This window comes from Alosa sapidissima, chromosome 12 (assembly GCF_018492685.1).
Source record: "Alosa sapidissima isolate fAloSap1 chromosome 12, fAloSap1.pri, whole genome shotgun sequence".
Lineage (NCBI taxonomy): Eukaryota > Metazoa > Chordata > Actinopteri > Clupeiformes > Clupeidae > Alosa > Alosa sapidissima.
In genome coordinates this window covers 14660853-14687700 of record NC_055968.1, presented here as the reverse complement: position 1 = coordinate 14687700, position 26848 = coordinate 14660853, and the positions used below count along the sequence as shown (strand labels likewise).

Sequence of the window (26848 nt, the reverse complement as noted above, 5' to 3'; positions counted from 1 at the left end):
GCAGCTCCTTCACCCAATGAACAACTCCCTCAAAACCTTACAAACAAAGAGTGCAACACAGTGTGACTATCACAACAACAGAAAGAAACGGGGGAGAAAAGTTCCATTTCAAAGCATTTCCACGAGTTCTGTCAGGGTCAGAGCAGGAAGTGGAAGTTTAGGGTGCAGGTGGTGGGGGTGGGCGAGGTGTGTGTGTGTGTGTGTGTGTGTGTGTGTGTGTGTGTGGTGATGGTGGTGAATGGGCGGGGTGGGGTGGGGAGGAGGGGTCCCTGCAGAGGTGACCAGGACAGGAAACATGTGGAGGTAAGAGACTTCAACTTTAACCCTGATCTCCTAGACACACACACACACACACACACACACACACACACACACACACACACACACACACACACACACACACACACAAAAGTACACACCAAGAAAAAAAGAAACCCCAATCTCCTTATCATACACACACACACACACACACACACACACGCACACTCACATACACAAACACATCAGAAAGAACAGGCAGCTAGAAGAGATGTCCTGACTGAACTTGCACAACAACACAGAAAAGCATGAGAAGAAGAGCAAAAAGAAAATGGAGTGAGCCAAGTTATGGGGTTCATGGCCGTACATTAGAGTGAATAGATGAGGGTGGAGGCCTCTGTCTCCGTCTGATTGATCAGTGTGCTACACACAAATAAATTTCTACAGTAATGTGATCTTCCCTTATCTTTACCATTCATCTCCACAGTTTCAACACCTTAATGATCGTTTTTATGTCAACACGTCGCTGTACTCAACAGTCTCTTGGAATACCTCAAACTATAAAATAAGCATCCAATATGTAGGTAAAGTTGCTGTTTCTCACTAGCTCCTTGTTATTGTGCCCAATGTTCCATGTGGTGTATTAGCTGTAAGTAAAGCTGAAGTGTTGTAAATTTGATTTGTGAGTAAGGACCATGTTGTGTATGAGTCATCAATAAAAGTTGCTAAAGCAGTTTGGCCTGTTTGATCTTGTATAGAGTTTCTCACCAGACTTCACTGATAGACTTTGGCACCTTTCTGGCAACCCATGGTTGCATTAGGCCCTCATCACTCCACTGTTCCTCCTCCACCTCCACACCCAACACCCTGACCCCAGCTTGCTCTCCCCATTCCCCCTCCATCTTTCACCCCTCTCCCGTGAGCAGGTTCCCAGTGTGCATTGCTTTCAGCTCCGTTCGCAAACAAGAGGAGTACGGCTGAGTGAAAGTCTAATTCCCCTGTCCGCCCCAGCAGAATGGAATGGCTGAGCTGAGAAACATGACCACACAGCTTGGGAACAACAGACAGCGAAATCATCAGAGGGTCAGCTGGCACTCACATAGAAAAGACTTGCCGCCACTAGACAGCCCCTCAGACACACAGAGAGAAGAGAGGGAGAAAGAGAAAGGGGGGGGAAGAGAGGGAGAGAGAAGGAGAGAGACAGAGACACAGAGAGAGAGAGAGAGAGAGAGAGAGACGGAGAGAGACAGCAACAGACATAGACAAAGCGTCAGCCAGGAGGATAGGGGATTTCAGGAGACCGATTCACAGACTTGGCCAGCTACTGTGCTGGTATAGCAGATTTATTAAAACTGAACAGTAAAATATTTGTCCAGCACCACCGAAGATAACAGCGATTTGGGTGAACTGAGGCCAGCTATGTAGTACATAATTTCTACAGTTGTGCTTAAATCAGTGGTTGTTGATGTAACTTAGCAAGCTTACTTTTGTACCACCTAACTGAAGCCGAGATTTGGTGAAAGGTACAATAACACGTTTTTCTCTGAACACAGTGATTCAAGTCAGCAAATTTTAAAACAAAGCTGGCAGGAGTCAGACATTTTTTTTCACTCGATGAACCCTCAACATCCCATGGAAGTTGCCAAATGAATAGACCTACCTCAGAGGAGCCCACCCATACTTCATGATGTGTTAGTCTATCATTTCCCAATCATGTTTAAGGTGAAAAGATTACATGACAAGGTGAGATAAATTGTCAGTGTCTTTTGGATACCCTTTGTTTACATTAGCCCTCACAAGCTAATCACCTCTGGTGGCTTCCTGTGCAATGTTTGTCATTCATGAAAAAGTAGATCAAGCTCTTGCCTCAGGAATGCAAAGGATGCCTAACTTCCTCTCATTAGTCACGTCCGTTTTAAGTAGGCTAGTTAGTTTTTACTAACGATAGCATTAATCCAATTAAACGTATTGAAATGTGATAAGCACACATTTGTCACACATATCACTCCTCACATTGTCCTCACACCTTCAATAATGTAAACTGTGTTAGTAAACTGACTAAAACAAATTTGTTAAATGAAAAGTGAAGATAATCAGTGACACATTGGGAAATACCAGTACACGATGTGGGGTTTTGATAAGCCTATTCGAAAATATGTTACTCCAATGTCCAGATAGTTTTATTAAAATACATTTTAATATGGCAGAGAGATTAGCTTTGGGGACAGATATTTAGTTTAAAAACAAACAAACAAAACAAAAAAAAACTGCGTTGCAGATAAAACGTGATGGGAACACTGAAAAATACTGAAGGAAGAACGCGCTCCTCCTAGCATCCCCTTCCTCCATCCCCTTCGCTCCACTGCGTCACAAGCGCACGTTCTCCCTGTCGCTCAAGCCGTTTTCCCCTGAACCGCGCGCCAGTCTACCACTTCAACAGCTCCCCATCTGACTTCATTTGAAACCGCGGCTGAAGTTTTCATCATAGCACCTGATCTATACCGAATCAGTACTTTTTAAAAAACATCGCCTTGGAGTATTTTGCCTGCCTGGAAATAAAAAAAACTACAGCCACAAATATCATTAGCGGTTTCACATAGTATGGTGATGCGCGCGTGAATACCACCTTTCCTGAAGAAGTTTCCAAATACATGTTCATGCGGGGACTGACCATCGTTTCTGTCAGACGATGGCGAAGGCATTTTCTGTTGTTTATTTGGTATACACTGTCCTTGGAATCAGTCGGGTGACTGGTAAGTTTACTTTTCAAAACATTTAAATACGCGTAATAGCCTAACACAAGCCATTATTAAGATTAATGATGTGAAATTCAGTAGCCTATCTTTGTTTCTACCCTTCTTGAAAATTGATTTGTTCGGTATAGGCTATTCTAAGAAGTGATGAAACATGACATTCCCTAACAGAAGAAATTCATATTTTTAGAAACTTTCAGAGAAAAGTTTTCTTTTATCTCAAAAAGGCATCTATGCTATGTTAAATGAATGTAAGGGCCAGTATTTTAAAAACAGATTTTGTGTCTGTTTTCTTTTTTATGCTGTAATGCCCTGACATATGATTTACTCAGAGACTGAATCAATCTTTGTGGTATTAAATATTCCCTGCGGATAGGCCTACTTCAATTAATTATTTTGGTCAGCAGAATGAACTACACATCACTTTAAAAATAATCTCTCCGTGTCTAAATGAATTCCCCAACTCATAAAACTAAAATGTTGGCGCCTACATGTGTTTATGGTGTGGTGATGTTGGAGGCCCATGTCCCCTGCCCTGTTCCTCTTGAACAGGAACCCCACCTCAGGGCTTTGAGCGTGGTGGAGAACAGGGCCGCGGAGCCCAGCCCTGGCCCATCTGCCCCTCGCTTCCTGTTTTGACACAGCAGCGGTGGACGGCTGCTGCTGCGGCAGTGGAAAAATAGCCCCGAGATCCACTGAGAGGCTCTCTGCATAGAAGCATTTGGGATGTTTGCCCCTGTGTGACATGCTATAACTTGGTTATACTGTATGTTACTCACAGTTGGACTTATTTCCTCATCTCTTGTTAAACATGGACAAGGTGGTTTATATAACCAGACCATGCTGATTTGTGTAGTCCATTCTCCCATGCTCACTGAAGATACAGACAGGTACAATCCCATGTACCTGTCTAGTCTGACAACACATGTCAAAAAAGGGAAGATATTTCACTGTTTCAAGCTGCCACTTTCTTATACTGTTCTTCAGAATATCATTTGTTTTATATCGGATTCATTATATTGCAAAGGAAAGGACAGCAAGGAGAATCAAAGCCTTTAATGAACTTTCGAAAGCAGTCGTAGGAAAGCATAGTATTTGCCATACTATATAAAAAGGAATGTGCTTTCTGTACTTTCAGCGTTAGAGCTCAGATTTACATCTGAGCCACCTGTACTCAGCCTACAGGAGAGTGTCCACAAAATCAATGCTTCTGACACCCTGGAGATTACCTGCAGGTAGGATGACCATTATCTTATTGCATTCTTTTACCCATAACCTCAGTCGTCACCTACACAGTACACTCTGTGTGTCATTATGCTAATGTGACAAAGTCCAGGTCCCCTTCTGTCGTATATTACAATTTCAGGCTGCATGTTACATGCTACATGTTTCAGTTTAATTCGTTTAGTTGTATTGGTCAAGCCACTGTATTGCCAAAGTATTCACAATCCACTCTCTGTTGTTACTATTGAAAGAGGAGATCTTTTCGGTATGAATAGAGTAAATGTGTAGAAGACTTTTCTCAAATGAACTTCTCTCTCTCTCTGTCTGTCTCTCTCTCTCTCACCTGCTTTGTGGTCACATGTAGAAGTAAGCAGCTCCTTGAGTGGGTCATACCTTTCAACCAGAGTCACGTAGATGGCCGCTTGTCCTTCAAGGACTGCAGTGGAGCTGGTCTCTTCTGCAGCACTCTGGTCCTCACCGCGGCGACAGCCAATGAGACGGGGCTTTACCGATGCTCCTTCAAGAACCAGCCGAAGGAGGATGGAAAGACATCTGCCTCCGTATATGTGTTTGTCCAAGGTGAGCATCCCTGCCCCCAATTCAAATTACCCAGCAACTCCAAACATTCTCTCTGACGGGTCAGTCAGAGGAAAAGCTGAAGGAGAAAGATGTCTGTTTGATGTTTTATTTCGCACCATTAAGACACAACAGGTAGAAAAAACTGACACTTTCTTGAGTTGTATTATGATACTGCTGTCCCCTGATAAAAGAGGATCTTCCCCAAAACACAGAGTGGACATATAAACTGAGTTTGAGGAGGAGAGGGGTGTGTAGCTGTACTTCGCTCTGGGCAGTAAGCTCCTCATTATTTGAGCATTAAGTCGACTACTTCAAAGGCGGCTAACCTGATCATTTAGTGATCTAACTTAGTGCAGTGTCTCAACTGCATGTCTCATTAGCCGAATGGGCAAAGGGAAGGCCTCGGGTCAAACACCAAGGCACACGTATGGTGGATTATCATTTCAGTCTTTCACTCCTCAACATCAGGGTCCGAAGTTTGTGTCCTACCTGGGCACACATACAGTCTATCTGAAAATAATGTGAGGGTCATAATAATGATGATGCAATATGATACGTATGGATTTGTATAATTTTCAGTGATTGTTTGTACTGGGGTCACAATTATTTTGACAAATGCTTCATCTTTTTAATGCTTTTGATGCCATCTTATAATAATTTTAAATTCAATACCTGCTGTGTATATAAATTATGTCCTTTATTTGCACAACAGAACAGAACATCTTTTTTACTTGTATTAGCACCACACTGTTTGACAATTAGGAAACATTTGAAATAATCTGGATACTCTTGCCTGCTTCTAATAGATGTATAGGTATTTAGAGAGATAGTGATAGAGATAGATGTTTTTAACTGGAACACAAGAGGACAATTCCACGCAAAACTGTCACATCCATAACGCCAGAACAATGCCATGGTATTTAGTTGGCGTTATGGACGTGACAGTTTTGCGTGGAATTTCCCAAGATGTCTCTGTTTGGAGTCTATTTCTTACTCATGCTCATACGCTGTCATGCTATTCCTGAATGTTACTGCTGTAGTCTTCAAGTCCAAAGGTGACTCATGTAGGCCTTAGGCAGACCATTGATTTAGTATTGGGGTTTTCTTCTTATGAAGCGCTGATCTCCCAGCATGCCTTCCTGATTAACACTGAGTGTGGTGGGGAGTATTGGGAACTGACACCAGATGTTCCTGTTTACATGGTTCTTCTGACTTGTGTACCCGCTCCTGCTTCTGTTTCTAGACTACAGGTCCCCATTTGTGCGCTCCCCCCGTCCTTACGATGTGGTGTTTATCAGGGAGGGGGAACAGGTGGTCATCCCCTGTCTCGGTTCTGTGGAAGACATCAACGTCACTCTCTTCATGGTGAGTTACTGGAACCCCACTGCAGATGTGTGACCCCTGTGTAGTTTTGATGGTGGTGCAGCTCCGGTTGGTGCAGACTGGATTCCAAATTCTCATATTCTTAGACAGTTATTCATAGGTTCTGTGTAAATGCATGTTGTGAAATTATTATATTTAAATAATGTTCGTCTGGTCAGTTGATGATGACTCAAGCCTTGAGAATATAATGTTTCAGTCTAAATTGTTTCATCTTAGCATCGCTGTCACAAACCACTTCAATATGCAGTAATTTGCTCTGATTTTGCCATTTTTTGCCATCTTTGTGAATCATAGCAAAAGAGCCTATTTTGGGTTAGCCACAGTGGTGTGCAATTAAAGGATCAAATATGAATGGCCAGTGGTTTCATCCTTTTGATAGACAGATGTTTTGGATAAGGAAGAGTGAAAGGCAACAAACATTAAGACATCACTATCATAACTATGAGCTTTTGTACTGCCCCCCCCCCATTTAACAACAAGTAGATATTGTGAATTATTACTGTGGTCATTGTGAGGTTCTTTTGTACCATGCAATAATACACACTGTTTCAACTGGAAAAATGTCAAGTTCTGTTTTAGCTCCCTATTGCCACCACCTTACTCCCTCACATCCAACTCCCCACCTCACTCAAACAGAATGTCTCAGGATTAGAATCCATTTTTCCCTCTCAAGAGTAGGATGAAAGATTCATAAATAAAATAAACATTCTCTGAGTCAAATGCCCTCAGCCTCTTTGAACTGCGAAAGCCTTTCATCACCCACCAGCAATTGTTTATTGCATGGAGGCCTGTTTGTGATGACAGAGAAAAATAAAAAAGCATCGTGGTCGAACATGTTCTCTTGCCAAGAACCTTTGTTACAGAAGATAATTTCTGATAATGGTTTAAACATTCTATCAGCTGAGTTTACATGCGCACGGAATTCTTGATGTCATCATCACTTTTTTAATGTTTGATTACCTAAATAAGAAATAATTCATTAACTATTAATGGAAGAGTAATACTTAGGAGTGTGTCAGGCTCAGTAATGCTTTGGACATACATCCAGAGTGGGAATTTAAAAGGTTAAGTGAATATGGTTATGTGGTAAATGTTATTTCAAAGACTTTGTGTTGTTTTCTTTCAGAAGTACCCTTTAAAAGAACTCACGCCAGATGGGAAGATAAAGTACTGGGACAGCAAGAGAGGTTTTGTGCTGCCCAGCCACTTGATCAGCTTTGCTGGCCTGGTCTACTGTCAAACCCACATTCATAACGAGACCTTCTCCTCCTCCTATTATCTCATTGCGGTTGTAGGTGAGAGGATGGTTCACTTTTATTCGGTTAGATGATGGTTGATTTGGAGAAGTGTAGTCATCAATCAAGTTATCAAAAATGGTCATCATGGTGTGAGACTGATCTGTGTTATGTGACATTGGTCATTGAATATTTTTTGTCAAAGGCATTCTGTTATCTGAGTCATTTTGTGAGGAATGTCTGGTAGCCTAGTGTGGTTGGTTGAGCTCATACAGACATGAGTGCCTTTGTGCCATATGTAGTTTGTCTGATGACTATGATTTCAGGAGAACAATACCTCCACCCCCCATCCCCCTTAACTCCTCCACCCACCCGCCCTTCTCCCCCCTTTCCCGGCTTGCTTGCCTGGCTGGCTAACTGTTCCCTCCCTTTTCCGCAGGATACAAGATCCACAGCCTCGCAGTGACCCCTGTGCAGGAGAGACTGTCTGTAGGGGAGAGGCTGGTGCTTAACTGCACAGCTCACACTGAGCTCAACGTGGTGCTGGGCTACACATGGAAGTTTCCACAGGGACAGGTCAGTTCCAGGCAGCCTATGGGGGGCCAAGCCATGCCATGCCAGTGTGCCTTTGACCCACCCAGTGACACCCTACACACCCACACTCCCATTTTCTCCACATGGCTACTACCCAGGAGTTTAGTTTACATGAGATAAGCAGTGTTTGCAATGTTATGTTACATTACAAGTAGAGATATTCACAGATTTATTTTATTTAAGTGGGAAATTGTAATAATTCGAAGCATAAGGTTATTTTATTGAAATACTTGATGACTCAATGATGATAACTTGATGTATAATTCTTTTTCTTGCCTATACTCTCTCTCTCACACACACACACACACACACACACACACACACACACACACACACACACACACACACACACACACATACACACAAAGAGTTGTAAACCTTTTCTGTCACCCTTTGTCAGGTGCACTCCATGAACAGCTCACTGTCCCGTGCCAAGCTCCAGTCTCATAAGAAGAAACTGTGGAACTCTCTGGAGCTGTCCAACACGTTCACCATAGAAAACATAACCATGGACGATGCTGGAAAATATGTCTGCACAGCTTCTAGTGGAGGAATGACCAAGACTTCGAGTGTTACTGTAACAGTCTATGGTAACTCAACTAGTAGAATGCATTCATGTCACTCTGTTATTTGACATTCAATATATATGTATCATATGAATGTTATCATATGTAACATTCACACAAAACATTACTAATGGTGTTATATCAATGTGCATTTCCCTTTTTAGAAAAACCCTTTATAGAGCTGAGAGAGCCGTTGATTGACACTCTGGAGGTCTATGCCAAAGATCCCTCAGCCAAGATCCCTGAAGATGGCTCAGCCAAGATCCCTCTGAAGTACACTGCCTACCCAGCAGAACCCTCAGTTAAATGGTGTGTGTGTGTGTGTGTGTGTGTGTGTGTGTGTGTTTGCGCATGTGTGTGTGTGTGTGTGTGTGTTTGTGTATTGTGTGTGTATGCATTTTCTATAAGCTGAGTGTTTTCGCATGTAAAAGCCTTGTGTTTTCTGTGTAGGTTTAAAAATGACCAGCTAATCAGAAAAGAGGACAACTACAGGATCAGGCCCGGGCGAGACGGCCTCACCATCCTGGACGTGGTGGAGGAGGACGCTGGGAATTACACAGCGGTCCTGACCAACCGCATGACCAAAGAGGAGCGCAAGCATACCTTCAGACTGCTGGTCAATGGTACACAACATTGCTCTCTTTCTCGTCTAGATATCCCTTCTATTCTTCTCTCCTCTCAAATCACTTCTCTCTTCTCATATTCTGATTCTCTTCTCCTCTTAAAGCAAAACCTTTTCACATAGATCTCTGTTTTTCTCGAAGTCACAGAGTATTGACGGTATGAAAAAAAAAAAGAAAAAAAGAATCGGTGTTACCTAGTTCGAGTTGCTGCAGCCAACAGCTAGAACAGCCAGTCAGCTACAGTGCTACACTCTGGGGGCATGATTTTAAAGATGACAGAGATCTGTGTGAAAAATCGCCAGAGTTCTCCTTTAACATCTCTTCTTCTCTTCTCTTTTCTCTCTTCTCACATCACTTCTCTCTCCTCTCATATCCTTCTTGTCTTCTCTTCTCTTCTCTTTTCTTCTCTCTACTGTCTCCTCTGTATTTTCTACGGAAAGTACAATTTGTATGTCTAATAGTTTGTGTGTGTGTGTGTGTGTGTGTGTGTGTGTGTGTTTGTATGTGCAGTTCCACCTCAGATCTTTGAGAAACAGGTTGGCGAGCATTTAAATGCTCACATGTACGGCAGTAGCCCCTACCTTAGGTGCACGTCCCGTGGGGGGCTAGCTCCAGTCGAAGTCCAGTGGCAGTGGATGCCCAAGGAAGACTGTCCAATCCTCTTCCAGTAAGTGAAGTCACATGGCTTTGCACAAGCCATTCCTCAAAGCTAAGACATCTTACTTATATGCAATGTTCTCTCTGCGCTTGCATGTGGTTATTTGTGATCATTTCTGTGTTTGTTTTGTTTGTTTATATTCTCATGTTCGTCAGTCATGCTGCTGTTTGTGTTTTCATGCACGCTATGTTTGTGGCAATGTGTTGACTGCAGTGGATATCATATGGAGATTGGTTTTGTTTTTGTGGATGCTCAGATGCACAGGTGGCTGGGGTTGAAAACATGTGTGCGTGAGGAGGAGGACCACTGATAGGGACAATGCAAGTGACCTTTGACCAGTGAGAGACAGGAGGATGTGATTGAGGTCAAACACAATGAGCTCTGGCCAAGAATTCAAAACACTGCAAAACAGGGTGCTGAATGATTGAGTGTGTGTGTGTGTGTGTGTGTGTGTGTGTGTGTGTGTGTGTGTGTGTGTTTGTGTTGCAGTTGTTATATGCTTACTGTTTTGGCACGCAGGTTTTACCAAACAAGCTCAGTATACAGTAGTTGATCCGTATAATGTACTCATGACTAGCACTCAAACAACCAAGAAGACAGTCAGTTCTCTCACTTGACGAAAACACCTCTCAAAGGAAGAGGTTGAGAAGATGACCAGTTAACATTTCAGACATTTCGTAACTTAGGGTTGTATATGAGTAGAATCACGGCAATAAAATAGTGACGTTGCATTAAACGTGAGTTGAGATACGATTTCTGGCGATGGGCTACTTGGGCACGAGTTGAGATTTGCCGATGACTCATGAGACGGGACCTTATCTTAAGACCGCACCACGGCCTACTTCCTGTCCCCCTCATCACAGCTTCCTGTTGTTCCAAAAGTGGACTTTTACAAACGACCTTTTCCTTCAATACGGCCTTTCACACTTCTGTCAATGCTCTCCTTCTCTCTCACTCTCTCTCTCCCCTCCTTGCACCTTATCTCAGCATCTCTTACGTTCTCCTTTAGCTTACTGTGTTTATATCTGGCTTTGTGCCGTCATGGCTGATCCTTGTGTGCTTGAGTTTGTTGATGTTCCTGGGCTCGTCTGGCAGTCTGTAAATAAGTTGTGTAATCACCACTGAAATAGCATCGCCCCGAATGAAAAGGGGGATAAAAAAGCCTGTTCTAAAAACTGTGTTTCTGTGTATTTATAAATTATACACAGCCTAATTCCGTGTGCTTGTGTTTTAAAGCATGTGCTGACAAATTGGTGAGCTGATTTGCGCATGTGGTCATTGTGTTCCCAGGTCCAATAGTATTTACATTCCTCGAAATAGCCCTGAATCAGTTTATTTTCATCTGAGAAGGAATTTCTTTAATGGCTTCACCCAAGCCCACACAAAACAGACCAAAGCCATACATTTCTGAATCTGTGCATATGTGTATAAATTGCTCTGCTGTGTGTGTGTGTGTGTGTGTGTGTGTGTGTGTGTGTGTGTGTGTGTGTGTGTGCTGCAGGCGAGGGGTGAGGCCTGTGAACCGACTGAGTGAGTGTACCCAGTGGAGGGACGTTGGTAACGGCACGGCCCTCAATCGCGTCAGCAGCCCCAGTACCATCACTGATGCCATGCTCAAGGTACCGTTACGCCCTCTGATCCCTCACACAACGCACTCACATGCCTTTGAGCATATCAATCAAACTCACCATACTTAGAGCTAGATAGATAGATAAATATTACATTACATTTGGCTGACACATTTTTAACCAAAGATAGACAGACAGACAGACAGAAAGACAGAGACAGACACCTCTAGCCTTTGATCAAAATCTTTAGCATACCCTTTGAGACTCTCATAGTACTATTGGTTTCTGTGTGGAGGAATCCATTTTTTGTGTCTGTACAGTTGGCTACACCTGATTCTCTAGTAGTAACATAGAAAACTTTTCCTGTGCATTTGTGTGTGTATGTATGTGTGTGTGTGTGTGTGTGTGTGTGTGTGTGTAGACGGTGAGCACACTGAAGATTCAGAGGGCTGAGGACCATGCTCTCTACAGGTGTATTGCCACCAACAAAGCTGGTGTGGACGACTACATAATTGTCTTCCAGGTCACACGTAAGTCTGGGACTCATTCTCATGCTACAGCTGATACAGCACATGACCGGTCAGATCAGAGCTGAGGAGCATTCATATTTTGCAAACAAAATCCTGAAATAATGGTCTTTAAATAATTATTCCTGTTTAGCACTTAAGGTCATAAGGTCATCACATGTGTGTGTGTGTGTGTGTGTGTGTGTGTGCGTGCGTGTGCGTGTGTGTGTGTGTGTGTGTGTGTGTGTGTGTGTGTGTGTGTGTGTGCCTCTGTCATGTTCCCATGCTGACAGGGGGCCTGGAGCTCAGTCTGAACTCCTCGTCCGAGCCCATCGAGCAGGACAACGTGGCCCTGCATTGCAAAGCTGACCATCTGCTCTACGGCAACCTGACCTGGTACCGCGTGCTGAACGTGTCAAGCAGCCCGGGGGAGGCGCAGGCCTTCCCTGCCGCCCAGCCCTGCCGCACGCTGCCCCAGCCCCTCCAGCTGCTGCCCCAGGCCGCACCGCTCAGGGTCCAGGGCAGCAACATCACCCTGGAGCTGCTGCTGAACAACGCCTCACAGCAGGACGAGGGCCTCTACGCCTGCCAGGTGGAGAGCCTCTCCTCTCCCTCTGAGAAGACCTGCCTGCTGCACTACCTATCTCTCAGGGGTGAGGGATATCACTGTAACGTCTCCTTAACTCACTATCAGCTTTTATGCCTGGGTCAGCCTCAGGCAGGTGGCTCTGCCTTTACTGAGATATGAAGTAGTAGTCCTCAAGCCTTAACCCTCAAACAAACAAACAAAATGAAGCTGGAATATAATCATCAGGGGTTTTGGAGTAGACTTTCGGGAAGTGCTTTGAGACAGTGCTCATTTTAATGTGTAAGGTCGTCAAAAAACGGAAACGGAATTGAATTGAGTTGAAAATTGCCATAGCAAACTCATCTAGATAAGATCTCGGTGGAGCATGTTGTACCTCCTTCTGCAGTAACGTTATTCTCTGTGCCAGTCACAACAACTGTGACATTTGTTTGAACTTACCAAATCAGCCGTGCTCCAAGATGGGATTGTGTTGGTGACCCCCCCTCTGTTTGTGTATCTAGCTCTGGAGCCAGCCAAAATCACCAGCGTCCTCGCTGACCAAACAGTGAATGTGAGTGACTCGGCCATGATGACCTGTGACGTCACCGGAACTCCAACACCCACCATCATCTGGACAAAGGACAACCAGACTGTGGGAGAGGGAGCTGGTGAGCAGCTTTTTCTTTCTTCGTGTGGTGTATTGTTTTGATAATACCATTTTTTTTATCATTATCTGAGCTGCATTCATTTGCACTACTGCACAATGACTTGTAATAACGACAACTCATCTTTTATCTTTAGTTTTACTTTGTGTGATAGAATGAGAACAGTATAACAACATGATAATGATACTGAATAATGTGGTCTACCATCTACCCTTGCTTGCATCAGATTTCCGAAGTTTTGTGATGTTTTGGTCACTGAGTTCACAGTAATTTGTTTTCTCAGGTGTGTTTCTGAAGCGATCGAACAGCACGTTGACCATCCTGCGGGTCAAGAAAGACGACAGTGGTCTGTACGTCTGCACTGCCTGCAACAGCCAAGGCTGTGACACAGACCAGGCCACCCTCACCGTAGAAGGTGAGCCCTCACAACAACAGGAAATGACATCACAGACAGGGGAATAAACAGCCATAATCTTCTGACTGCTAATGCAGCTCATTTATACTGTACTCATACCAGTGATGTGAGCACGCCATTACCCATTCTTCAAATGGGTTGATTGAAAAAGTGTTCAGTGAGTACTACTACAGCTGACATTATTGTGTTTCAACTGAAAAAGTTACCTACCGTAAGCCATCATAACCCTGACTGGGATGAGGATGGGGTGAGGATGTTCAATGTAATGTTATAAAGTAGTATAGATTCCACACTGAATTCTTTCTACGCTGACTATCCCACGTGTTTGTTTAGATCCAGCTTATTTGTCTTAATGAAACTCTGTTATGTTAAAAATAGCCTCTGTTCCGTCAGGCAGGAAGCTGACCCTTCTGGTGTACATCCTTTGGATGTGGCTAAAAAGAAAGCAGAGCAAAGAGTCCCAGAACACAAAGGGGAGAAGGGACCCCACCTCCTCCTCCTTACCCCCCCCCCCCCCCCCCCCCCACCTCCCCTCCACCCTGCTGGCCTCTCCTTCCCCACGGTGTCTCACATTCTTTCCAGAGACGTCCATTACACCTAGCCAGAGTTACACATACACAGAGGGTGAAAAATCAGAAGAACAAGATAAAGACAAAGTAGTCAAGAAAGAATAGAGAGAATGAGACAGAGAGAGAGAGAGAGAGATAATGTGAGAGTGGATAGAGGAAGATAAAGAGAGAGAGAGAGAGAGAGAGAGAGAGAGAGAGATCATAACAACACAGAGACAGACAGACAAACAAAGCTAGCTAGCTGTTAGCGGAGTGTACGTGACTTGTCGCCTGCCACTGTTCCTCGGCAGGGGCGTCACACAGACGCCACTGAGGCTTGCTAATGAGGGGGGACAGGGACTGTAACAAGGAGCCCCCATTCTCACGCTTTCCGCTATGCTAAAGAGATAGTGTGGAAAGAGAGAATGGGGGGGGTGGCAGCTTTTCCTGTTCCCATATGCACATGTTTAGTCTCAGAAATGTTAGGTTGACAGTATGACAAGATCCAGGCAGGTGGAAATATTGTAGCATTTAAAACAGTAAATTTAAATTTGAACTAGATTTCAACCTGTGATTTTTGTGCCACAAACTGACACTGATATTGAGCTTTTCATCTTAAAATAGTTTCTATAATGCATGTTCTGTGCACCACAGAAGGAATGTCCCATTTGCTGAATGTCAAGTCAAGTCAAGTCAGTTTTATTTAGTATAGCGCATTTAACATGCACAAAGTACAACCCAAAGCGCTCCACATACATTGACAAAAAACAAAAGACAATAAGACAAAAAATGCCAGACGGAGCGGCGTAGTCGCCAGCGTTGACACCACATTTAAAAAATAACAAACACAAAAGATGCCGGACGGAGCGGCGTAGTCGCCAGCGTTCCCGTGACACTAAGACATACAAGACAGACAACACAGCAAATTGAAAATAAATAAATAAAATAATAATAATCATGTTAAAATTAGTCCAATTTCCAACCGGCTGAAAAAGTCCAAGGGCAATGATGACCCGCGTGAAACTGCCAATGCAAGACCAACAAAGTTCTTTCACTGACCAACTCAGAGAATTTATTCTTACATTTATAATATGTTATTGATCATGACCCATGCAGGTGCAGAGGAGAAAATGAACGTGGAGCTGATCGTGCCCATGGGAGCAGTGGTCATCGCCATTTTCTTCTGGATCCTCATCGTCTTCGTCATCCGCAGCCGGAAGCGGGTAATTTGCCACCCAAGACCAACATGAGCTCACACGGACACCCTTCTGAGCATGCACACATGTATACGTTCAATGCTCAAATTCATTTATTAGCACACATGCACAAACATACACACACCCACACACACACACGTACACGCGATTGCAGCACTTTGCTGGCGGCACTTTGACAGATTGGAGCTGGCTGGCAAAGGCTTGGCCAGCAGATCCTCTTTTGTGTGTTCCAGGAAAGAGGCCCTGCTGGTCCTCCAGTAAAGTCACGTAGGCCAGCCAGCTCTGGCCAGCACTCCCCACTGGGTCTCACGGACTGGCGCTGTCCTGTCCGCCAGTGCAGCTGGGGCCTGGGAGTGTGCTGTGGTGTGGGTGGGTTGGTGGGTTGGTTGTGGCGATCGGGCCCATTAACTTTTCACAATGCAGGACCAGGGAATGGATCTTGCTGGGAGATAAGGGTGGGTTTGGGGCTTGCTGTTACTGTAACCCCAGGGTGACCTGTGTGTGCAACCAGGCCAATGCCCCCAATCCCCTTTGTGTCACCCTCGTTGTCTCACTCTCAGTTTCTCTCCATTTTGTTGTTCTCGCTCTCTGTCTTTCTCTCTCTTTCTCTCCATTTGCAATTCTCTCTCTCTCTCTGTCTCTCTCTCTGCCTCTATCTCTCTCTGTCTGTCTCTCTCTGTCTCTCTCTCTTCCTCTATCTCTGTCTGTCTCTCTCTGTCTCTCTCTCTGCCTCTATCTCTCTGTCTGTCTCTCTCTGTCTCTCTCTCTGTCTGGATATCAGCCAAGTGAGGAGCTGAAAACCGGCTACCTGTCCATGATCCTGGACGACAATGACATGCCAATGGACGAGCACTGCGAGAGGCTCACTTACGATGCCAGCAAGTGGGAGTTCCCTCGAGACCGACTCAAGCTAGGTGCGTCAGAATGAACTAATTTCCAGGCCAAGATTGTATCGCGCTTTTCATTGCTTCCTTAGCTTGAGTTTCCTGAGAACACTGCACATCATGTTCCCCCTGTGTGTTGCAGGAGAGCCGCTGGGTCGAGGGGCCTTCGGTCAGGTGGTGGAGGCTTCAGCGTTTGGCATCGAGAAAGCCACAACCTGCACAACTGTGGCAGTTAAAATGTTAAAAGGTATTTTCTTAAACGTTTTGTAAAGGTCATATAAATTTGGTTCTTGCACATTGCCCCCCCATTGTCAGTAACATGTCTGAGATGTCATGATTGCGGGCGTTGGTGGAGCAGTGATCCCCAATCCAATCCCCAATCCAGTGTCACCTAAGAGAGGATAAGAGCATCTGCTAATTCACGTTACATTACATCAGTTGCAGAAAGTTGCAGAAACACATCCCCTAAGACTTTTGCCTAAACTCTGTCACTTACACACACTGACATATATGATGCTGTTTAGAGTGACATTATATCACCAATATCTCCTCTTGGGAGCCTGAAGTGTGGGTGCCTTTCTATCATGAAGATGATTGTTTTCTGTTACCATTCCCACCAATAGAGGGCGCCACTACCAGTGAGTACCAGGCCCTCATGTCTGAACTGAAGATTCTCATTCATATTGGTCATCATCTCAATGTAGTCAACCTGCTTGGAGCATGCACAAAACCAGGAGGTGAGTTATCATACACACAGAAGCACATACACACACACACACACACACACACACACACACACACTCGCTTCTGAAGTGTATGTGTGTTTGATGTATTGTACAACAGCTCATTAAGAGTCTGTGGTTTTGAATGCCACTGTGCCCCACGAGCCCCCTCCACTGCCTTCCCCATCCCCATTACCATCATGCCTGTCTGTATGTTGTGTAAAGTACTTGTTTCCCTAAATGTACGCAGCACATTTGGTTCCCAAAACATTATAAAGCTGTTGATTTTTAATGCAAGAGCATGCTTTCAGTGCAGCTTTCCAAATGAATGTTAATTATAGATTTACTGCCACAAAGATAAAGAGAGGCTGCAAACACTCATGCTGCTCATCTCTCCATACCCTTCTCTTGCCCTCCTCTCTCTTTCATTCTATCTCTCTATCTATCTCTGTCTACCCTTCCATGTTGTTTTTTTCACACTCTCTTACTCTCTCTATATCTCCTGATTTCAATCTCTCTCTCTCTCTCTCTCTCTCTCTCTCTCTCTCTCTCTCTCTGTCTGTCTCTCAGGTCCTTTAATGGTGATAGTGGAGTACTGCAAGCACGGAAACCTCTCCAGCTACTTGAAGAGCAAGCGTGAGGAGTACAGTCCTTTCAAGGTAAATTCCCCCCAAATGTTTCTCACCAGAGCAGTTGTAAACACCCCTCCTTTGCCTCCTCCACTAGCCCATTTTATGCCCCCCAAAGAGGCCTGAGATGTGGTTACTCCAGTTTGTGGTCATTGCACAAGCAGCCACAGATGTTGACTGATGTGATTAGAGGGATGGGGGTCCTTACATAAGGAGCTGAATGAGAGCCAAACACGAAATGGTGTTGAAGATGGTGTCTTTAACTTCAAGTGGTGGATTTAATCACCATTTTTTTTACTTTTAATGAAATAAAAAACAAACTAAGCAAAACACAAATAAAGCAGAGAGGACATTTGAAGCAGATTTCATGTGGAGAGTATGGCACGTAACTTTAAAATTGGTGACCGAGGAGTGTTTTTTGTTGACTCATCAATATCATCTGTACCTTAAACAGTTGGAGCCTTTCATATAGAGGGCAATTTACCAGCTTCATTGGTCACACTTTACTTAGATAGTCCATACACAGACTATCCACAGATGCTCAGATTATCAACAGACAACTGTTGACACTCTGGTAACCACAATTTATGGTTAAGGTTAAAGTTAGGGGTTGGATTTGGTTAAGTTGATGTTAAGTAATTATTCAATAGCATTTTTTCTTAATGGACTTGAATCTTTAGCAGATGGAGCCCTAATTGAAATGCTGGGTGCAAACTCTAAAGTCTAACTAAAGCTTGCTTGGTAATTATACAAAATCTATTTGCAAATGGAATACCATGAGAAAGACCCTAATCACAAACAGTGGTGGGTCAGCTAATAGCTGTCTCACACCACATGGCATTCGTTGGTGTACGAGAACTTAGACTGACTTTGGACTTTGCTCAGCATTTACTGTAAATTAGGGCCTATGATCTTTTAAGTATCTGTGAGCCGACTATCTAAGTAAAGTGTTGTATCATTTTGAACGGAGTACACTAAAATATTTGGCTTTTACTGAACATTGACACTGGATATTACACAAGGGTATCAGAAGCAGAGCTAGCTGAAAGCTTATCTCCAAATCTCCATGGCCGGCACTGACCCCCATGCTCTCTCTCTTGCTCCAGAGACGAGGTCCGAGCCCCTGGCACCGGGCTCAGGTGGAGGACGACTTCAGCCAGGGGGACCTGGGCCTGGGCACAAGCACCCGGCTTGACATCTGCACGGGCACAGCCTCCTGCTTCCGTGAGGACTGGACAGAGAGCTGCCTGGAGGAGCAAGGTACTGAATATCACTTCCACTTTTCTCTCTCTCACTTCCCTTAGCGCGCTTATATCCACTACCTTACTTTCCTCCTCTACACACTAACTGATGATCTCTACTTTCCTCCTCTACACACTAACTAATGATCTCTACTTTCCTCCTCTACACACTAACTGATGATCTCTACTTTCCTCCTCTACACACTAACTGATGATCTCTACTTTCCTCCTCTACACACTAACTAATGATCTCTACTTTCCTTCACACTGACCAATCAACTTACATTGACTAGCTCAATGACCGATCATCTAGACTTTCCTTCACACACTAACCATCTTACACTGACCAGCTAACTGACCAGCTCCCATGTCTTCATACATTCGCTGACCTGCTCACTTTGCGTCACTCATTTACTTCATTCTCACTTACTTTTATTCACTTGCTAAAAGAAATCTGGGTCACTTTGCATGCTACTGTATTGTCCTAATAATGCAGTATTTTAGGATTGAATTTGTAAATGGATCATAATTATTATGTTATATAATGATATAATAGTATTAATTTAAACATGAAATGAATTCAACATTATCATATTTATATTCTGGTCTGGTCATCTGGTCTATGAAGTTCCTCACCCTTACTGGTCATTTGTTCCCACAGAGTCTGACTGGGACCATCTCGCCCTGGAGGATCTCATTAGTTACAGCTTCCAGGTGGCCAAGGGCATGGAGTTCCTCTCCTCGCGAAAGGTTAGCTGCGTAGGATAATACTTAGCACCTTGTACATGATACTAGTATCAGGCCCTGGGTCTTTACCTCTAATCATACACAAGTTGAAAATTGATTGTTTATAACCGTATATAATTGTATATAATTTTACAAACCGAATTTATGTAAATTACGTAAATTAATTTAAGAAGAGATGAAGTCTTAATTGTAACATCTTTGTGAATAAATTCGCAGTGCATTCATCGGGATCTGGCAGCTCGGAATATCCTGCTTTCAGAAAATAATGTGGTGAAGATCTGTGACTTTGGACTGGCCAGAGACGTGTACAAAGACCCCGACTACGTCCGCAAGGGAGATGTAAGACGCCCCGCATATCAGCTCTCTCTCCTCTCTCCCTTACTTCTGCCTCTCTGCCTTCCTTTACCTCACATGACGCCACGCCGGGGTTTATTTATCTTGGCTGTAACAAATGCTTCCCTTTTTTAAAATACGCAAAAGTGAGTGCTTGCGGACATGAAAGGGAGCTATAGTAAACACTGCTCAGTTGTTTCCTCATCTGTCTAACGTGTTGTTTACACACAAGGGGATTGTCTCTGAGGTAGACCAGGTGGACGTTGGAGTTGGGACACGGTTGTGTGTCTGTCTGTTTGTCTGTTTGTCTCAGGTCAGCACTGTGCCGGAATTCAGGGATGGGTCGTCGAACTGTTTAAAACTCAGAAAATAGATATTGATATATTACGGCTTTTCGAGCATTCAGAACATACAAACATCAACTTCATATTTTTCTTCCTTTAACCCCTGTGTCTCTCTCTGGCTGTCTGTCCATCTCAGGCTCGTCTCCCTCTGAAGTGGATGGCCCCAGAAACCATCTTTGACCGTGTCTACACGACGCAGAGTGATGTGTGGTCCTTTGGAGTCCTGCTGTGGGAAATCTTCTCTCTGGGTAAACTGGCTTAAGAAGAAAGAATATGAAACTACAGGGCAGGGCACAGGGCACTAACTCAATCAGAGAACACACACAATCTTTAAAGCACTTTAAATGCACTTAAACACGTAATAAACTGTGTGTAAAGGTGGGGCAGTAAACAACTGTGTAAAGGTAATGTCCATTCAATGATCCTGTGCACTGTGGTGTACTATGATAGACCTCCAGCAGACAGCTGTTCTCTGTAACGCAACACAAACAGTTTGTTAAAAAGGAGTATAAATATAGTAGGCTAATTTCAGAGCAAAAGTACTCCAGAATACATAAGTAAGATATCCTGAACTATAGTAATTTCTCAGCTATTAACCAAGGTTTTTTCACCTATGAGGTTAATACATTGGGATGGGCTATATTTGGGTATGCATTTCTTTTCTTCATTCTTTATGATTAAAGCACAATCTGATCCTGATTCATTGGGCTATTGGGAACTCTGGTTAATACTCGGGTGCGGTTAATGTTTTTTTTTTTTTTTTAGTTTGCCTAAAACACTGTCCTGCGGTTTATACACAATGTAGCTGCTCCATGTGAAATTACTGTAATTTATAGCTATGTGAAACTAGTCCTCTTCAAATCATGTGCCTCAGATATGTGCACTAAACACTGGCTGATAAGTAGCGCATAGCTGTTATGTAAGTCAGTGTCATTATGAGATCTACCTGGTGCCAGGATTAGGATTAGGGTGTAGATGAGGTAATGTTAGTACCACATAAGTACATATGATTATTACTTATGCACTCCAGTTAGTACATTGTAATGAGGGCATTTGATATAAAGTCTGATATAATAGGATGTTGATGTAACAGGATGTTTTTCTGTTGTTAGGGATGAGATCAAAAAAGACTGTGTCCGATCCTTATAATGCACACCTGCTTAACTGTGATCTGACCTCTGGATGACCCTCATCTCCCCCTCCCTGTTTCTCTCTAACACAGGGGCGTCCCCTTACCCTGGGGTGGCCATCGATGAGTCCTTCTGCCGCAGACTGAAGGAGGGCACCAGGATGAGAGCACCTGACTACGCCACACCAGAGATGTGAGAAAGACATTTCTATGTTTGCACTGCATCATCTATATCTTTATTTAGACATATACAGTAGGAAACAATCTGTGATTTAGTAGACTTTGCAAAAACCAAGGTATTCTTATAAAAGATGAACTGTAATATAATGTAACTAAGAATATATAAGGAATTTAATCACAACAAAGTGAACCCCAGTGTTTACAAAAGTGTATGGGGTTAGTGTGATGGACTGTGTCATTTATAAAAAAGTTGATAATAAAAAATAAATCAGAAAGAGGGGGCTTGTAGCCTGCGTTCTAAATGTAAACAGTGTATTTGTAATGCCTGTAGACCTCTTCATGATGAAGTCCTCTGCCTCCTCAGATACCAGACCATGCTGGACTGCTGGCTGGATCGGCCAACAGACAGACCCACGTTCAACGGGTTGGTGGAACACCTAGGCAACCTACTGCAGGCCAGTGCACACCAGGTGTGTATATAGCATAGCACAAACCTGTCTTTTAGCACTGCACAACATTTACCGACTACTGTAGTGTGAAATCCACTGGGGTTTCTTCATTTAAAAACATTAATGTTACCCCCCCAACCACCACCATACCTTATTATGTGTGTGTGTGTGTGTGTGTATGTGTGTGTGTGTGTGTGTGTGTGTGTGCATGTGTGTGTGTGTGCGCATGTCTGTGTGTGCCCAGGATGGAAAGGACTACATCCCACTCATGTCCGGGGACCAAGAGGGCATCATAGCTTCTTCCCACCCCAGAGGTCCCCTCGGCAGGTCGGCCAGAGACAGCACTGCCGTACAGCTCCACTACGACAACGCCCCAACACTGGGGTGGGTTACACACTTTAACTGTACCATTATGCTTGCTCATCATCCAGAAACATTGGTCACTTTAAAGCGCTGCAAATGCACTGATGTGATTTTTACGTGAAGTTGAATATTGTCAGTCTTCATCACGACATTTTAGATCAATATAAAAAAAGTGTCTCTTTTGGGTTGTTAATCTTGCTGTTTCCTCAACAAAGGTATCCTCTTCAGGGTGATGGCCAGGCCATATTTGAGGAAATTCCACTAGGCCACAGCCTTGTTCGGGTGAGCACTGCATTAGCCATCAGTAATGCACTCACTTTAAACAAATATATCATAAACTGTATCTTTAAATATTGGATGAACAAATTCAATCTCGTCCACTTGAGCATGCATGCATTTGACTCCTCCCCCAGGATGTTGAGATTGAGAGAGCAATGGGCCTATCAGCAGAAGAGATGAAAAGACTGGGCCACCACAGCACTCTGCATGGCACCTCACGCACACATCTCTTCAGGTGAGATTTCCATAACACTTTATTTTACAGGGTCCTTGTTCCAGTGTATCTACATAATGAAGTCAAGTCAAGTCAAGTCAAGTCAAGTTTATTTATATAGCACATTTCATACACAGAGGTCATTCAATGTGCTTTACATAAACAAAACCAAACGATAATAACAAATAAAAGCATAGAAGGGCAATATAGTCAAAGAATAGTTAAAAGGTAAAGATCATAATAAAAAGAAAACATAAAACACAAGGTAAAATCATTTAAAAATAAAGAATAATTAGTAAGCAAAAACAAAGGCAAAAGTAGTAAAAAAAGTAATAAAAGACAAAGTAGAATAATTATCGAGGCAGATTCAGAATTTGTAACTCGGCACAGTTAGCAGAAAGCGTCTGAGTAACAACCTATGTAACAATATGTAATATCACATACTTATGTTGTCCATACATAATGTATTTTTGTGTCCCTACAGATCACTAGTACACGTGTAATAAGAAGTGAAGGTTACAATACTTTGCCAAAGTGGCGTCTAGGTTAGAGTTAGGGTTAGGGCACATCTAGTAATAGCAGGACTCTATGTCTTGCCCAGGCCCCCTTCCATCCGAGGCAATGTGCACCCCACCATTGGGAGCTCCTTTGAGGGTGCACACGCACTGGCACAGGCGGCCAAACAAGTTATGGTCAGGGCACATCTTGTACAGGTGTAATAAGAAGTGCCCTAACCCTAACCTAGAGGCCACTTTGGCAAAGTATTATAACAAGTACTTCTTATTAGACATGTACTAATGATCTGTAGGTACACAAAATACATTATGTAAGGACAACATACAGTAAGTATAGGATATTTAAGGGATAATGTATAGAACGCCAGTCATTAACAGAAAATAAGTCCCGACAGGGCGAACAGGCCCCCGACGCTCAGTGGACTACGGAATATACTGGAACAAGGACCCTGTAAAATAAAGTGTTACCATCTATTCATTCAATTACAAATTTATAATAATAGCAATAACAAAGTGCATTGTGATACAATGTAGTTACATTGTTATTACAATGAATAAACATAATGAACCATGATGACATTTACACTGTAGATCCTGTGTGACTGAAAATTGTTGTTGGTGTAAATTTCCAGCCCTATCCTCCGTTGCAAGAGTAAGGAGTCACTGGAGTCTGAATCATCCAATCAGACAAGTGGGTACCAGTCTGGGTACCACTCTGACGATGCGGAAGTGCCGATCTATGCCAACGAGGAGATGATCCTCAAGAGGGACGCCATGAAGAGGCCACTGCCCAAGCCTGCAGAGAAATTTAGCGTAGATGTGCGTTACAGCGCCCCGCCTGTTTAGCATTCAGCGTACAATTCAACACCAACAACTCTCGAAGGAAAGAACCATAACACCCAAAAACCCTTAATGTGACCCCCTCAGACCAGAATCAACAAGCCAATGATCAAGTTCAAGGAGTGGCCAAGCCTGTAATTGTGATTTATGCAGTTGTCTTTAATATCCTTTTGCCTGTTGCCAGCATTAAGGCAGGCTGATATGAGTGACAAAGCTATCTATCTATGAAAAAAAACTTTGTGGATATTGTCTTCAGGAAAAGTGCTGCCTTTTATTTGTCTTTCCTTATTCCACATATATGATAAGTTATTAGATCGTCTGAATATACAAGTGCCTAACTCCAGTTTGAAAACCTTAAGATCATACCAACACGTTTAGCCTTTTTTGCTACTCAAAAATATTGAGGTCATCCTGTCAACCTGCTGCTCAACCCATTCGCACAACAGTCTCTTGTTTAATTGACATTAGCCATGAGAAACAGTCAGGGTTTTTATAGGTATAGAAAGCAAATCAAACACATTGGAACTCATGTTTCCTCAGGGTTGTTGCCCCAATAAGAGAGCTTCAATTCCCTCTAGACTTCCAGCTTACTGTTCAGGTCGTCCCTTATGGTGGAAATACCAGTCTGTGACCTTTCACCTTCCTAAAATGTGCCCACAGCATCAGCTTTTGTTAACTCCCAGATACTGGCTAGACGCGCCAATGCCACTTCCATTTGTTTATAAGTCAGTCTGTCTCCTCAACCACTTTTGTTTCTTTGTTTTGAAAAGAAATGTAATACACGATGTGTGGGAAAGAGATTATGAATTTCAAGTGGGTTCAGTCTTTTTTTTTGTTTTGGTATTTTTTGATAACGGCCACACCTTCTTTTTTGTGTGTGTGAGTGGTTGGCAGTCTTAGAAGTGTAATCGTGTTTGTGCAGAAACTGGATGACCCAGGAGCCTGTTGCCAGGGGGACCCTCCCACTTCCTGTGACACAGGAAATAGCAAATGGAATGTGAGACAATCGAGTGAGCAAATGTTTTCTTTCCCATTTTTTTCTCCTCTCGCAATTGTGTTTGATTGAGGCATGGGTAGTCTTTGTCTCTTCTGACTGAGATCACAAAATGACGTCATGTTGTGGGCTTTTCAATTGTACAGTTTATTATGAGAATTTGTTTCCTTGTCAGAAATTCTTGTTTTATCATGCTTATTGTATTATTGTTATTGTTATTTACTGATCTTGTCATAAATTTAACTAGTTTTATAAAAATAAACATACTTGATGATTGAGATGGAGCTGTTTCTGTCAGTGTTATTGAATAACAGATGACTTACCAAATAACATAGTTTGTAATAGTCTGTTTTGACAGTACTATGTGTGTGTCTAACTGTGTTTGTGTGTGTGTTCTGTGTATTGCGACCACCGCTCTCTTCCTGTATCTGTGCTTTGCTGACCCTGAGCAGACAATATACTCAACTCTGAGCCTGTTGTTCTGAAGAGAGAGAAAGAGAGAGAGAGAGTGTGTGTGTGTGTGTGTGTGTGTGTGTGTGAACCCTCAGAAAACAATGGGTTTCAGCCTTGGGTGTTTTCTTGGGCGAGCACAAACTCAAAATGGAAGCCGAGAATAGCGCGGACGAGGTTAGCGTGAGAGAGAGAGAGAGAGAGAGAGAGAGAGAGAGAGAGGACTCTGTGTTCACATGTTTGCCCGCCTGTGCTAGTGTGTGTGCACCCTCAAAGGGACTCCCAATGGCGGGGTGCACATTGTCTTGGATGGGAGGGGGCCTGGGCAAGACATAGAGTCCTGCTGACAACAGCTTGACCTAGACAATGACAACTTTTTCCTTGAGGCCAAATCACTGTTTAACTTTCTCAAACTTCTCAAGTCTTCACATCAAAAGAACAATTCACAAAACATAACCAACAGCTGAAGTGGCAAAAAACAACAATGGTTATGCTGATAGCATAATGTAACATTTATATAACACCTACTCCATGGACTCCAGCAGCTGAAAAGGCGTTTGTCCACTATCGCCTGCTTGCCTCCTCACCAGTCTTCTTGCCTGGGAGCTTCCTCTTGTTGCCTTGCTCCCTTGTTATTTCAGGCACCAGGCCCCCACTGTGAGCCGTGTCCCAGCTCACGTTAAGACGTTGTTTACTGCAATCAGGACTGTCCACAATTACAGGTGGCTACGTGGCATCAAAGCCTGCACACTGCTGGATGTGTCAGGACATGTAATTTCACTCGCCGTCTCAAAGACAGAATCAAAAGGGACATGGGGAAATGGCGTTGACCTAGACGACACCTAGACAAACACACACAGTTACAAACACACACACACACCCACACGCACACACACCACACACACACAGATGCTGCAAACACTAGACTCATAACTACAATACTTACTTACTTATTCCATGTATATAGCACAAGGGTGGAATGTAGCATGGTTTAAGAGAGTGACTCTGAAAGTATGCATGGTTGTATAAAACCCCTTTGTACTAGCATTAATCAGTATACACTCCTAAGCAATGATTATTACCGGCGTAATTAAGCTATTGGGCTTGGCCGTTGTAGTGTTGTCAACCTATTCTCAAGCAACTTATTAAATTACAACCCCAAAACAGAAAAAGTT

General features: G+C 43.4%; 1 protein-coding gene across 3 annotated transcripts; it reads left to right on the top strand.

Moving 5' to 3' along the window:
- Positions 1-2646: 2646 nt before the first annotated feature.
- kdr (kinase insert domain receptor (a type III receptor tyrosine kinase)) lies at positions 2647-25507 on the top strand. Of its 3 annotated transcripts, none has more exons than XR_006021104.1 (30): positions 2647-3011; positions 4150-4246; positions 4600-4814; positions 6058-6179; positions 7324-7492; positions 7872-8008; positions 8427-8616; positions 8757-8901; positions 9043-9215; positions 9726-9882; positions 11375-11492; positions 11863-11971; positions 12241-12600; positions 13037-13183; positions 13464-13595; positions 15260-15366; positions 16142-16274; positions 16387-16491; positions 16868-16981; positions 17537-17625; positions 18702-18855; positions 19498-19586; positions 19800-19922; positions 20397-20508; positions 21483-21582; positions 21934-22039; positions 22263-22402; positions 22597-22663; positions 22795-22955; positions 23282-23819. XR_006021104.1 is itself a non-coding variant. In XM_042056962.1 (30 exons), exons 1-30 carry the CDS (start codon positions 2948-2950, stop codon positions 24233-24235), a joined length of 4086 nt encoding a protein of 1361 aa, XP_041912896.1. In that variant the 5' UTR covers positions 2647-2947; the 3' UTR covers positions 24236-25507. The 3 variants fall into 3 exon arrangements, 2 of the variants coding, with proteins under 2 accessions (XP_041912896.1, XP_041912895.1); XM_042056962.1 differs by lacking the exon at positions 23282-23819 and adding an exon at positions 24022-25507 and having other exon boundaries at positions 7327-7492; positions 22795-22895; XM_042056961.1 differs by lacking the exon at positions 23282-23819 and adding an exon at positions 24022-25507 and having other exon boundaries at positions 22795-22895.
- Positions 25508-26848: the final 1341 nt, after the last annotated feature.